At 42.7% G+C, this 14,746-nt stretch overlaps 1 protein-coding gene across 2 annotated transcripts in view; it reads left to right on the top strand.

The window, feature by feature from the left end:
• NECAB2 (N-terminal EF-hand calcium binding protein 2) overlaps positions 1-14,746 on the top strand; it is a 234,914-nt gene that overhangs the window by 42,060 nt on the left and 178,108 nt on the right. Inside the window, exon 1 of one of the 2 annotated variants that reach the window (XM_070760553.1) lies at positions 1,030-1,300. The exons of the other annotated variant lie outside the window; for it this stretch is intronic. Coding sequence (XP_070616654.1) covers positions 1,055-1,300 — 246 coding nt within the window. The 5' untranslated portion in view covers positions 1,030-1,054. Of the gene's footprint in view, positions 1-1,029; positions 1,301-14,746 lie in introns of those variants that run through there. 2 annotated transcript variants of the gene reach the window in all.

The following is a 14,746-nucleotide window of genomic DNA, read 5'->3' as shown; positions in this document are numbered from 1 at the left end:
TTAAGCATAAAACCTATCAGGAAAGACTTCATGCACTCAATCTGTATAGTCTGGAGGACAGAAGGGAAAGGGGGGACATGATCGAAACATTTAAATATGTGAAAGGGTTAAGTAAGGTTCAGGAGGGAAGTGTTTTTAATAGGAAAGTGAACCCAAGAACAAGGGGCCACAATCTGAGGTCAGTTGGGGGAAAGATCAGAAGTAACGTGAGAAAATATTATTTTACTGAAAGTAGATGCTTGGAACAAACTTCCAGCAGACATGGTTGGTCAATCCACAGTGAATGAATTGAAACATGCCTGGGATAAACCTAGATCCATCCTAAGATCAAATACAGGAAATGGTATAAGGATGGACCAGGAGGTCTTTTTCTGCCCTCAATCTTCTATGTTTCTATGATAGATAGATAGATAGATAGATAGATAGATAGATAGATAGATAGATAGATAGATAGATAGATTAAAATAAAATAAAATAAAATAAAATAAAATAAAATAAAATAAAATAAATAAATGTTATGCTGTGAGACAGAGGTAGGCAAAGCTGGCTTTTCTATGACATGTGGACTTCAACTCCCAGAATTCCTGAGTTAGCACGATTGCCTTAGGAATTCTGGGAGTTGAAGTCCACAAGTCATAGAAGAGCCAACTTTGCCTACCCCTGCTGTGGGACAACCGATGACTGGAGTGACTTGCTTTCCCACCCCCACCTCCTTTCCTTTGCATTCGGGCTTTCCCATCCTCTCCCCTACCCCCTCGTCCCCCCCCCCAAAACCCCCGGCACTTAGGAAACTCCAGGCAACGGCTCATCCCTCTCCCTTTTCCCAGTCCCGCCGCGCCCCCTCCCCGCCCTCTCTCTCTCGCCCCCTCCCCTCCAGGCTTCCCCTCCCCGGGCGCCCCCTCGGCGGGGCCAGCCCTGCCCACTCGCCTACTCGCCCGCCTCCTGCGGGGGGCGCGCAAGGGTGGGCTCGGGGCGTGGAGGTAGCCGGAGGGGGGGCGGCGGTGGAGGGAATACCCCCCCTCCCGGGCTCCAGCCATGAAGGCGTCGGGGAAAGATGTGTGAGCAGGCAGCGCGCTACTGCCGCGCGAGCGTCCACAGGCTGCTCCTCCGCCAGCAGCAGCAGCATCCAGAGCAGCCGGCGAGCCGCCGGGGGCTGGACGGGCTGCTCCGCTGGGTGGTGGCCAAGATGAGCGAGGGCAAAAGCCCGCTGCCCGAGCGGGAGCTCTTGCCCGAAGGCGCCGCCGCCGCCTCCTACACCGCCGCCGCCGAGCAGAAGAAAGGCACCTCCGTCATCCTGGACGTGAGTCGGGGGAGAGATGGAAGGGTGGGAGACCCCCGGATTCCCTCGGCAGAAGGATGCCTAACCTTCACCTGGTCTCCCCTGGCTTCTCAGCTCGACCCCCGCCCCATCCTTTCTCCGTTTGGGGTGTGTGGGGTTCTTGACTCTTCCCAAGAGAGACACCTCCCCCCCCCCTTAGCATCCGCCGGCGGAGCCTCCAGCGACGGGAGCAGTCTATCCCTTTCCAAAGGGGGCTTGTCCCACTGCCGTAGGTCCCAAATAGTGCTTGAGCGGGGGTTGCTGGGGGTGGGTGGGTTTAGACTAGATCAGTGTTTCCCAACCTTGGCCACTTGGACTTCAACTCCCAGAATTCCCCAGCCAGCGAATGTTGGCTAAGGAATTCTGGGAGTTGAAGTCCAGGTATCTTCATTGGACTAGATGACCTCCAAAGGTCCCTTAAGAATCTTAAATCCTCAAATCTCCATCTAAGCCCTGGTGTTTCGGGAGGGAGAGGGGAGAAGAGAAAGTGGTTGGAGGGAGCCAAATTTGGTGTCCTCCCCCCCACTGGAATTTTTACCAGGTTAACTGGAGGAGGCAAGGGTTTTTTGGGGTGGGGGGGGGAAAGGGGTTTTTGGGGGTTCTGGTGGCCCGTGAGCTGGTCCAAAGGGTCCCTTGCAGATCTTTGGTGGAGATGTTCTTCCTTGGAGAAAGACCCCTCTTCCACCCTCCCAATCCGAACTAGCCATGGTCCAAGAGAGGAAACTCGGAAAGTCCTTGGTGGGGTGGGGTGGGGGGTTGCAAAATAGGAAAGGGGCTTCTTCTCCTGGACCAGCTGCAAAAGGCTTCCTTGGAGAGGGTGTGTGTGTGTGTCTTTCCTGGAAGACCTCAAGAATGTGTGATCTTAGCCTAAAGTTTGTACCGACAGCTCCTTCTCCGTCACAATCAATTGGGTGGGTGGGATGGAAAGGGTTGGCCTGGCTGGGTCCCTGCCAATTGCCACAGCAAAACAAACTACAACCAATAATATCTCTCCAGGTGCGTCAACTTTCAAACAACCCTAAAAAAATTCCTAGAAAGCTTTTCCGCCTTTTAGTAAGTTTTATGATCATGAAGTTTCACCATCACCTTGCCAAGTCAAAGTTTTTTTATTCCCCGCTTAAAGTTATTTAATGGAGAAACAACTGAGTTTATAATGGAATTTTTACAGTTTTTTTAGCATTTAATATTTGACTTTTTATTCTTGTAATTGTATTTTTATATTGTTGTAAGCCGCCCTGAGTCCCGTGGGATTGGATGGCATAGAAGTCAAATAAGTTAAATTAAATAAATTAAACAACCCAATTAAACAACTATCCTGGACAAAGAATAGTGGTTGAGGCTGTTTCCCTTCCTTAGGGAAGAAATTCCCCTCTTCCTCCCTCCCTCTCCTTCTTTGGGAGTTAATATTTTATGATACCCTCTCGACACAGAGGAATTGCCATGGATTGGAATTTAGCTGGGAAATAGAAACATCCCCCCCCCCCCCTTTTCTCAGTTTCTCAGATCGGAACAGATCTGGCGTGTTAGATATTATGAAACAAGAGTTTTTCTTCTGCTTTTGATATTACGAATATTTATGCAAATGATTTAAATTTTGTTAAAAGTTACATAAAGGGACAGTGCCGGTTTTTTTTTTAAGCGTTTAAGTGGAAAACCTCAGAAAAGGCAATCTCCTATGAAAATTATTTACATAGAGAGTTTCTTTTTTTTTATGTACACAAAAAACATTAGATAACATACAAATATACAGTGGTAGTAATCCTAAGCCCTGTTTTGATTATACATCAACATTAGTTCACAAAATTTTGTATACCTATACTATAAATGTTTTCAGATATATTTGTAATTTATATTGTATACTTGTTTCTTTTATGTATGTCTACTTTCTGGTCAAATTTTTTGTATATGTCATATATCTTCTTTTATGGATTTCTTTAAATAACTATTGCCTTTTCCATTTCTGTATACATTCATATACAGTATACGTACATTTAACAAATTAATATGTACATTTTTCGTAAATTATATTCTAATACAGGGTCAGAAAAGGATTTGGGTAGTGTGTTTTCTTAGTTTTTAAGTAAGATGTATTGTCCTTTTTAATATCTGCTATTACATTAAAATCTTAAATAATGTGAAATTCTTCATATTATAATTGTTGTGGTTAGCTCTGGCCCAGCTCCTGCCCCAAGGAATGTGGAGGTGGATGTAGGGGAGACATCCACATGCCACAGGCCTGTTTTGCTCCCAGTAGAATCTGCCGACGAAGTCTCCTCTGACCAAGGAAGCGTGAGTGACAGGGAAGAGGGGAGTTTGGCAGACAGCCCAGGAGATCAATCATCTGTATCATCCCTGGATTCTGAACAAGAATTAATGACACATCCACGCATGCGTAGAGTGATGCATAGTAGACAACAACTGAAGGATTATTACAAGAGAAAATAAGGCCACCTGTGGTTGGGTGGGGTTGCTGTAATTAGTGCTACAGATAAAAGTGCAGCCTGGTGTTTTAGCCTCATGGCAGTTTATCTGATTCATTCTTTTGTCAAGATCGTGGTTTTTGCTGTTCAGGATTGTGTGTGTGGACTCTCTGGACTTTAGAATTGGACTCAATTTTCCAGTTATTGGGTGAGCATTTGGATTGCATTTACCGTAACCTGTGCCTTGTGTGTACCAGAAAATCCCTTTGACATTTAAAAAGGAAGCTGTTTTTGTTTTTCTGTTTATAAAAACTTTTGGGTTTTCCTTTTATCGTGTGGTGTGTGTCTTTCTGGACTAATTACCCTGTAATTACAGGCGGTTGAGATACGCCGGCAGAACACACATACACAGACACACATATATATATATACAACTGTCAGGAAATTTCTCCTTAATTCCACGTTGCTTCTCTCCTTCCAATCGTTGTTTCTTGTCTCACCTTCAGGAAATAGGTTGACCCCCCCTTCTTTATGGCGGCTCCTCAAATATTGTTTGTTAAGCTTTGACACACAATAATGTTCACTGACCTCTTTATCCCAAACCACTTGAATAAACACCGTAACTAGCTCAGTTACAAACCTCTTGAAAGATGTTAATTCAATTCAATTCAATTTATTAGATTAAACTTTTAAAATGTTACTCCAGTTGGTTTCTGATGGTTTTGGATGCTGTGTGAATTTGGACTACTTACTTACTTACTTACTTACTTACTTACTTACTTACTTACTTACTTACTTACTTACTTACTTACTTACTTACTTACTGTATTTTTCGGAGCATAAGACACACCTTTTTCCTCCCTAAAAGAGGCTGATCATTTGGGTGCGTCTTATACTCTGAATGTAGTTTTTCCCCCATCCCTAATTAGCTGCTAACAATCTTTCCAGCTTTTACCTTGTACGCTCTCTCTGTGAAGAATGTTTTCCAAGCCCTAAATCTTGGCAGTGTTTTTTCATTGCTCTAACTTGCTCTGAATAAGTTTCTTTCTAGCCCTAACCAGGTGCTAACGATGGGTTCCAGACAGATAAGCTGTATTCAAGGATTGGTCTGGCAAAAGTTTTGTATGCTCTGATTAGTAATGTGATATTACCAGAAAAGAAGCTACGTAGGATTAGGTTAACGACTCTTGAAGCCTTTTTGGCATTATTGTTGCAGTGGGCTTTGGCACTTAGGTCATTTGATAGGAGTATTCCAAGGTCTTTGATAGAGTGAGGGTTGTCTTCAAGGTCTTGTCTATTCCTTGTGTTCCTTGTCTATCAGCTTGTGTTCTGATTCTTTTTGATTAGTTTATGATTCAAATACAGTGGTACCTCTACCTAAGAACGCCTCTACTCATGAACTTTTCTAGATAAGAACTGGGTGTTCAAGATTTTTTTGCCTCTTCTCAGGAACCATTTTCCACTTACAAACCCGAGCCTCCAAAACTGTAACAGGAAAAGGCAGGGAGAAGCCTCTGTGAGGCCTCTCTAGGAATCTCCTGGGAGGAAACAGGGCCAGAAAAGGTGGGGAGAAGTCTCCGTGGGGCCTCTCTAGGAATCTCCTGGGAGGAAACAGGGCCAGAAAAGGTGGGGAAAAGTCTCAGTGGGGCTTCTCCAGGAATCTCCTGGGAGGAAACAGGGCCGAAAAAGGCGGGGAGAAGCCTCTGTGGGACCTCTCTAGGAATGTCCTTGGAGGAAACAGGGCCAGAAAAGGTGGGGGAGAAGCCTCCATGGGGCCTCTCTAGGAATCTGCTGGGAGGAAACTGGGCCTCCACCCTCCCTGTGGTTTCCCCAATCGCACGCATTATTTGCTTTTACATTGATTCCTATGGGAAAAATGGCTTCTTCTTACAAACTTTTCTACTTAAGAACCTGGTCACGGAACGAATTAAGTTTGTAAGTAGAGGTACCACTGTATATTGTTGAAACTCAGAAAATGTGAATTTAATAATTAGATTAAATGTCTTGGGAAAACTCAGCAGTTTTCTGGTTTCCCTTTTCACTTTGTGTGCTTCACTGGCATGTTAGGGTAATATTTTTATATATTGGCAAGGCAGCTGTTGGTTATTCACCAAATGGTATGGACCATGGTGGTCATAGACCATGGTAACCATAGTGACCATCATCATACCATTTTTTTAAAAACATGATCTTGGCTCCAGACTTCATTGCTAAAAGCTAGTGTGCAAAAATAGTTAAGAATTCAACATGCATTCCACTTTCATCGGAACGATCCTTTAAAGCAACTTTCTACCCAGACTGCCTCTGAGATGGGTCCGATGTTGGCTTCAGTGGGAATCCAGCACAGCTGGATGGCAGATGCCGGGGAAGGCAATCAAAACAGAATTGCTCCAAGTGGACATTTCAAAATGAAACCGAGTTTGAAATAAAAAAATACTTTAGGAAAGTATTTTTTGTAAAAGGTGGCACACCAACATTTAGGAATCCTCTGAATTTGGATGCCACAGTATTTAGAAAGCTATCCTGTGAGACAGGGACAATTTTCTTCTTTCTTTTTAAAAAAATAATCTTTATTAGGTGTATACAGTATACATTATACAAGACAAATTCCTTGTGTGTCCAATCACACAGCCAATAAAAAATTCTATTCTATTCTATTAAAAAGAAAAAAGGAAAAGAGACAAAGAAATAAACAAATAATCAAGAAACAAACAAATAAATAGTCAAGCATACATTCACACTATTTCCTTATGTACATGTTTGCATTCGTAATTACTCAATCACTTATAAGTCTTTCTATGTAAATATATTTATATAAAAAACATACAACCTAATTGTCAACCATCCTGTTGACTCTTGTATTATACGACCTATCAATATGATATAAATGTCCTATATCTCTTATATACAGTATATTTATAGGTTTGTCTTAAGTGGTTTTGTATACCAAAATGAAAAAATTAAGTTGCTTGTAATATATAGAATATTTTTTCATAGTTCTGTATTCTTTCAATAACCAATGTATAATCTGATGTAACTGTTCTAAAGTGAAAATGTACTAATATCTTATATGCAGTATATTTATAGGTTTGTCTTAAGTGGTTTTGTATACCAAAATGAAAAAAATTAAGTTGCTTGTAATGTATAGTATATTTCTTCATGGTTCTGTATTCTTTTAATAACCGATGTATAATCTGATGTAACTGTTCTAAATTGAAAATGTACTAATTTGGACAATTACTACATTTTCACTTAGAGCAGTTAGAATTGGAACTGAACAAAATAGATTAGCTGTATAGAATAGAATAGAATAGAATAGAATAGAATTCTTTATTAGCCAAATGTGATTGGCCACACAAGGAATTTGTCTTAGTGTATATGCTCTCACTGTACATAAAAGAAAAAGATACATTCGTCCAGAATCATGTGGTACAACACTTAATGATTGTCATGGGATCAAATAAGCAATGAAGAAACAATCAATATTAATAAAAAAATTAGCATACAAGCAACAAGTTACAGTCATACAGTCCTGAGTGGGAGGAAAAGGATGATAGGAATGATGAGAAAAACTAGTAGAAATAGTAGTGCAGATTTAGTAAAAAGTCTGACAGTGTTGAGGGAATTCTTTGCTTAGTAGAGTGATGGTGTTCGGGAAAAAACTCTTCTTGTGTCTAGTTGTCTTGGTGTGCAAGTGCTCTGTAGCGACGTTTTGAGGGTAGAGGTTGAAACAGTTTGTGTCCAGGATGCGAGGGGTCAGTAAATATTTTCACCACCCTCTTTTTGATTCGTGCAGTATACAGGTCCTCAATGGAAGGCAGGTTGGTAGCAATTGTTTTTTCTGCATTCTCAGTTATTGCTTCTCAGTTATTTTCCATTACGCCCCCCTCTAGAAAGAAGTAAACATCTTGCGTGCCCCCCTCCAGCTTGCCGATCTGGCCCCAATGGAATTTTAGTGTTAATATTTATTATTTTACCTATTATAAACTGCAAGCAAACTATTAGCTGGGGAAGGCTGCTCTACCCTCTTACCTGGGAGTAAGTCACAGTGAACTCAGTGGAGCCTCCTTTTGGTTAGACAGGCAGAGGCTACCGTGGTTAGGGCCCTCTTTGGACACTGGGCCAGGCCAGCTTCATGGCTACCATGGCACCTGCTGAGAACAACAAGAGCCCATGCAGCCGCCCCGCCTGGCTGCCTGGCCGCCCTCTCTTCCAGGCTCGGAGCAGCGTGCTATTGGGAAAACATTCCCTGTCTGGGGAAATTGACCAAGAGGAACCACACATGTTCCCTGCGGTCACAGGAAAGAAGCCTCCCTGAAGCCTCCAGAGTGCAAAACGCAGCCCAAAGGGAAAACCAGAAGTCCGTTTTTCAAAACTTCCGGTTTGTTGGTTTGGCTGTTTTTTTCACCCCCCCCAGGCTTCAGTGAGGCCTGTGACTGGAGCATACCCGGGGATGGGTGGGATTGTACATATGCACAGGACTGCGCAGGGGTGGTGTGAATGCATGGGGGGAAGAAATGGGTGTGGGTATTTGCGCGCATGCTAGCACATGCACACAACCTTTGGGTAAGTGAACCAAAAAAGGTTCACCATCACTGGTATAGATTCTCCTGCTTGAGCAGGGGACAGGACTAGAAGACCTGCAAGGTTCCGTCCCATTCCATTTCATTCACTCTACTCTACTCTACTCTACTCTACTCTACTCTACTCTACTCTACTCTACTCTACTCTACTCTACTCTTCTCTTCTCTTCTCTTTTCCCTCCCATTTTCTCCTCTTCTCCTCTTCTCCTCCTCACCATTTTCTCTTCTCTTTTCTTCTCCTCTCTTCTCTTCTCTTTTCTGCTCTTCCCTTGCACTATTTCTTCAATATTAGTGTCACTCTTATCTTGCTAAGGGAAGAAGTTTCATGGTGCAACCCTGTATGTGTCACGCTCTGACACTCCAATTTGGAGCAGTAATAGTAACAATGATCAGAGTAACAACCACAATAATAAAGTATACCTCTTTATTATTATTTGCCATTTTGGAAAATATGAAGGTAGCAAAAGACAAACAGAATGATTCAGCTACTATAATAATAATAATAATAATAACAACAACAACAACAACAACAACTATAATAATAATAATAATAATAATAATAATAATAATAATAATAATAATAGAAAATGAGCAAGCCAAACTACTGTGGGACATCTGACTTCAAACTGGCCTAATTTTGAAACATAACACACCAGACATCATGATTGTGGAGAAAAGGAAAGTATGGATCATCGACATTGCAATCCCAGGGGACAGCCGAATTGAGGAAAAGCAGCTAGAGAAATTTGCAAAATACGAAGATCTAAAAATCGAGCTACAACGACTGTGGCATAAGCCAGTGAAAGTGATCCCAGTGGTCCTTGCCACGCTGGGTGCAGTGCCAAAGGATCTCAGTGGACATTTGAAAACTATTGGAATTGATAAAATCTCCATCTGTCAATTGCAGGAGGCCACTTTACTGGGATTGGCAAACATAATACGCCGCTACATCACGCAGTCCTAGGTGCTTGGGAAGCGCCCAACTGGTGATGAAATACGAAATCCAGCATAGTGATCTTGTTTGCTGTGTTATGTTGTTAATAATAATAATAATAATAATAATAACAACAACAACAACAATAAACATTTATTTATAATGTCCTTTTTAACAAAGGGCATGACAGCAAGCCATCTACATCTAACAAAGACAGACAGTAGGCAATACACACACTTAACTAAAACAACTAATAAAACCACAAAACTTGTTAAAAACATTCCCAACCTCTCCAATTTCTTCCACTCTTGCTGATCCCCTGATTTCACTTCTCTTTTGGAAATGCCATCCAAAATTGCTTCGGATGAGAATTATCAACAGTGCCAGGAAGAACTTAGCTGATGTAGCAAGCAGAAATTTAGTCCACTAAATTTTGCAGCTACTTGGTACTCAGGTCTCTTGTCTGCTGTTGTTGGTTGATGAGCTGTGCAAGATCATTGTATTTTGGCATGAAGCACCCTCTCTCTGGCTCACCTTACATTAAGGGTGGTTTAATGACTCGGATCGTCTCCAAACTACTTGAAATGAAATGGCAGTAGTAACTCTTCCTCTAAGTATTCTGAGCATCTCGATGCAATATCGGAGGCAGATATGTAATCCTGGCTTGCTAATTCATTTATTTGCAATTGTCTTAAAGCCAGTGTTGAGTCCAGAATATCTGCCTTTTTCAATCTATTCAACTCTGAATGGTTAACCTGCATCCTTCTTTTGAATCAGCCCATATCAGGTGGGAAAGATCAGGCTCACATGTGCTCCAGTCTAACCGGTTTATTGAATAGAATAGAGCTGGAAGGGACCTTGTGTCAAGATTCCAGGGATCATCCAAATTTAAATCAGAGTCCAAGTCAAGGCATTCCTCAAAGTTCCAATTTATTTCTAGAGCCATCCTGGCACCTACACAGGGGAACCCGAATCTGAGCTTCCCACCCAGTTGAAAGTTCACGTGCCTTGCCCTCACCCACAAACTTGTCACGTTGCCCACTCAGGTTGTACCAGTGTGGCAAGTCCTCCTTCAACTTCCGCTCAGGTGGGTGGGCATAGGATGTCCTTGAACCATTTGAAAGAATGCTTTGTGGCTGCATCTGTTCTCTTATGAAAACCACCCCTCTCAAGTTCCCACAAACATCAGGCCTTCTACAGATAGTGTGGCAAACTGTTGATTTATCACCAACATCTGCACTAGCTCAACACCTTAGAAGTCTTCTAGCCTGTGCTCAGGAATCTTGTCAACTAATTAAGGTCAGCAACTGGTTATAGTTAGATAAGGGTCAACAGCAAGCAAGGGAGCAGGTGAACACAGAACATCATAGGGCTGGAAAGAACCTTGAAGGTCTAATCCAACCCCCTCCTTAAATAGGAGAACTTAATATCATCTCAGTCAAATAGAAATTATCATTTTTTTAAAAACCTCCAGGGATGGAGCACCCCAGCTCCAGAATTCAAGCTATTTAATTGATTAATTGTTCTTACTGTCAGAACATTTTTCCTGATTTCAGCATCTGTCCATCAGAATAGGGCTGGAAGAGACGGTTTGGGGGTCTTCCAGTCCAGCCCCCTGCTCAGACAGGAGACCCTATACACTCCAGACAAGTGACTGTCTAGTCTTTTCTTTAAAAGCCTCCAGGGATGGAGCACCCACAACTTCTGGTGGCAAGCTGTTCCACTGGTTATTTGTTCTCAACCAGAGGTGGATTCCTCCTCGGATCAATCGTATGGAACTGGTAGTATCTTGGCAGCCTGGGTCACTGGAACCAGGCCTGCCACATTGCTAAACCGGCTCTCTCGGCAGTGCCATAAGAACCACCACCATCCAATCAACAGGTCTGGCAGAAGAGTCAAGTCTTTACAGCTTTCCAGAAGGCCAGTAGGGTGGGGGTAGTCCAGATCTCAGGAGTAGCTGGTTCCACAGAGTTGGAGCAACTACAGAGAAGGCCCTCCCCCGCGGACCTGCCAGCCAACACTGTTTAGCTGACAGGACCCAGAGAAGACCAGCCCTGTGGGCCCTTATCAATCACTGGGAACTATGTGGTCAGAGGCAGTCTTGTAGATTCCCTGGCCCTAAGCCATGTAGGGCTTTAAAGGTAACGACCAATACTTTGAATTGTGCCCGGAGAATGATCGGGAGCCAGTGCTGTCCACGGAGGATAGGTATAACATGGGTGTACGGAGAGGGGTGGCATACAAGTCTAATAGATATTATTATTGTTGTTGTTGTTGTTGTTGTTGTTGTTATTATTATTATTATTATTATTATTATTATTATTATTATTATGTCAGTACAACACAGCAAACGAGATCACTATGCTGGATTTCGTATTCCATCACCAATCGGGCGCTTCTCAAGCACCTAGGACTGCGTGATGTAGCGGCAAATTATGTTTGCCGATCCCAGTAAAACGGCCTTTTGCAATTGACAAATGGAGATTTTGTCAATTCCGATGGTTTTCAAATGTCTGCTGAGATTCTTTGGTACTGCGCCCAGCGTGCCAAGTACCACTGGGACCACTTTCACTGGCTTATGCCAGAGTCGTTGCAGCTCAATTTTTAGATCTTCGTATTTCACTAATTTCTCTAGCTGCTTCTCCTCAATTCTACTGTCTCCTGGGATTGCGATGTCAACGATCCATACTTTCTTTTTCTCCACGATCGCAATGTCTGGTGTGCTATGCTTCAGAATTCGGTCAGTCTGAAGTCAGAAGTCCCACAGTAGTTTTGCTTGCTCATTGCTACTGTGGGACTTCCGACTTCAGACTGACCGAATTCTGAAGTATTATTATTATTATTATTATTATTATTATTATTATTATTATTATTTTTATTTATGTGTTTGTTTGTTTGTTTGATTGATTGATTGATTTTTATGCCGCCCTTCCCCTTAGATTCAGGGCGGCTTACAACATGTTAGCAATAGCACTTTTTTAACAGAGCCAGCACATTGCCCCCATAATCCGGATCCTCATTTGACCCCTGCATGTGCACAATCCCCCACACGCTCCCCTCCGCGCATGCGCCCAGGCCTCACTGAAGCCTCTGGATTTCCAGTAGGCCCATTGGACTGTTTTTCGCCATTCCCAGTGTTCTGAAGCCTGGGAAGAGTGAAAAATGGCCAAACAGGCCAATCGGAAATTTGGAAATGAATTTCCGTTTGGGCCGTTGGGCTGTTTTTCACTGTCTCCAGGCTTCAGGAGGCTTTCTTGAACTCTGAGGACAGCAAAAAACAGCTGAAAAGAAGGCCGAAAATCAGTTGGCCAGCCTACACATGTGCGCTGGAGCTAACATCAGGCAACGCCTCATGTGCCCTCAGATATGGCTCTTCGTGCCACTTGTGGCATGCGTGCCATAAGTTCACCATCACTGGTGTAAACATAGAAACATAGAAGATTGACGGCAGAAAAAGACCTCCTGGTCCATCTAGTCTGCCCTTATACCATTTCCTGTATTTGATCTTAGGATGGATCTATGTTTATCCCAGGCATGTTTAAATTCAGTTACTGTGGATTTACAAACCACTTCTGCTAGAAGTTTGTTCCAAGCATCTACTACACTTTCGGTAAAATAATATTTTCTCATGTTGCTTCTGATCTTTCCCCCAACTAACATCAGATTGTGCCCCCTTGTCCTTGTGTTCACTTTCCTATTAAAAACACTTCCCTCCTGAACTTTATTTAACCCTTGAACATATTTAAATGTTTCGATCGTGTCCTCCCTTTCCCTTCTGACCTCCAGACTGTACAGATTTAGTTCATGAAGTCTTTCCTGATAAGTTTTATTCTTAAGACCTTCCACCATTCTTGTAGCCCATCTTTGGACCTGTTCAATTTTGTCAATATCTTTTTGTAACAGGATCTCCTGCTTGGGGGGCAGGCTGGACTAGATGACCTACAAGATCCCTTCCAACTCCGTTATTCTGTGTACGCTGATAACTTCTTTGCTTTGCGAAGGGAGCACATGTAGTCTTTACGACCATCTGTTTAAGGTTACAACGGTGCTGAAAAAAGTGACTCATGACCAATCCTCGCACTTATGACAGTGAAAGTGTCGTCCCCCCTCCCCTGATTTATATGATCAAGATCTGAGATCTCAGCTACCAACATGTATTTACAAAGATTGTATTTGTGAGCTGCCTGTCCAGCTTCTGATTTTAAAATAATAAGCAAAGGAAGCCAAATTTGTTTAACAACCGTGCACAAAAAGGTCACTGAATTGGGTACAATTCACTTAATGGCCACCACACTTGGTGATGGACGTTCCAGTCCCGGCTGCAGTTGTCAGTTCAGAACGATCCGTGACGAGGTGTCCCAATTATTCTGTATATTTGTGTTGTTGCTTTTTCTGCTCCTTTGATGCAGTTTCTGTCCCCAGTGAGAATAGCATCTCTCAAAGTAGGAGTCAAGAACTGTAACGTTTAAATGAGCCTCTTTTAGTCAAAGGCTCGAAGTGGTGTCGTTGCCTGCAAATGTGCAGAATTAGGACGATTATCACCAGGAGCAACACACTGTTGAATTTGGTCCCCCCTCCCCTCATTTTCTAATAGTTTTGCACAAGGTTTTTATCCTCTCTACACCCCAGTTGTCAGATGTTCTCTCCTGTTTTGTTTGGATGGAATTATTCTAAGCGTTGACTGAGTCTAAATATTAAGGAAAGAGAGGGGGGAAAACTTGTTTGTGTATTGCTTTATCTCTGGGGAGCCGTTTTGTGGGGGTGGGTGGTAGCAAATGAGTGATTGCTGTTCTAAATTTATGCCACCAGTCCTGAAATATTTCCCCCCATGAAACTAGAGCTACTCTATTCAGTTCAGTTCAGTCGCCCCGAGTCTGCAGAGAGGGGTGGCATACAAATCTAATTAATAATAATAATAATAATAATAATAATAATAATAATAATAATAATAATAAATCCAGTAGTGAGCTGCGGCATGGATGGTCCGATACGCTGTCCCAGTTGGAAAAATGGAGATGCGCACACATCTCTGCATCCCCTGATGCATGCACGCCTGCGCAGGAAGCAACATCTCATGTGAGGATGCTCACACGTGTGAGATTTTGCCAATATTTGGCGGGGTTTTTTGCTTCCGTGTATGCGCAGGTGCCGAATCTCGTGCCAGATAAGGTTTTTTTAAATCTATAGTAGTCTTCCTTCCTTTTCATTATCAGCCAAAATATGTTACACTTATGGATTATAGTTGTCGGCTATAAAAAAACCTTATCTGCCTTCGGGGGGCGGCATACAAATCTAATAAATAATAATAATAATAATAGTAATAGTAATAATAATAGTAATAATAATAATAATAATAATAATGGCCCCTGGTGGGTCTGAGAGGCAAAAAGGAAGCTGTGATGCTCCTTCCATATACCAAGGTGACTCGACAAAAACCTCCTCTCATATACAGTGATCCCCCGCTCGTTGCGAGGGTTCCGTTCCAGGAGCC

This window comes from Erythrolamprus reginae, chromosome 9 (assembly GCF_031021105.1).
Source record: "Erythrolamprus reginae isolate rEryReg1 chromosome 9, rEryReg1.hap1, whole genome shotgun sequence".
NCBI lineage: Eukaryota > Metazoa > Chordata > Lepidosauria > Squamata > Dipsadidae > Erythrolamprus > Erythrolamprus reginae.
Note: the sequence above shows the minus strand (reverse complement) of the source record. Positions and strands in the feature narration are given on the sequence as shown.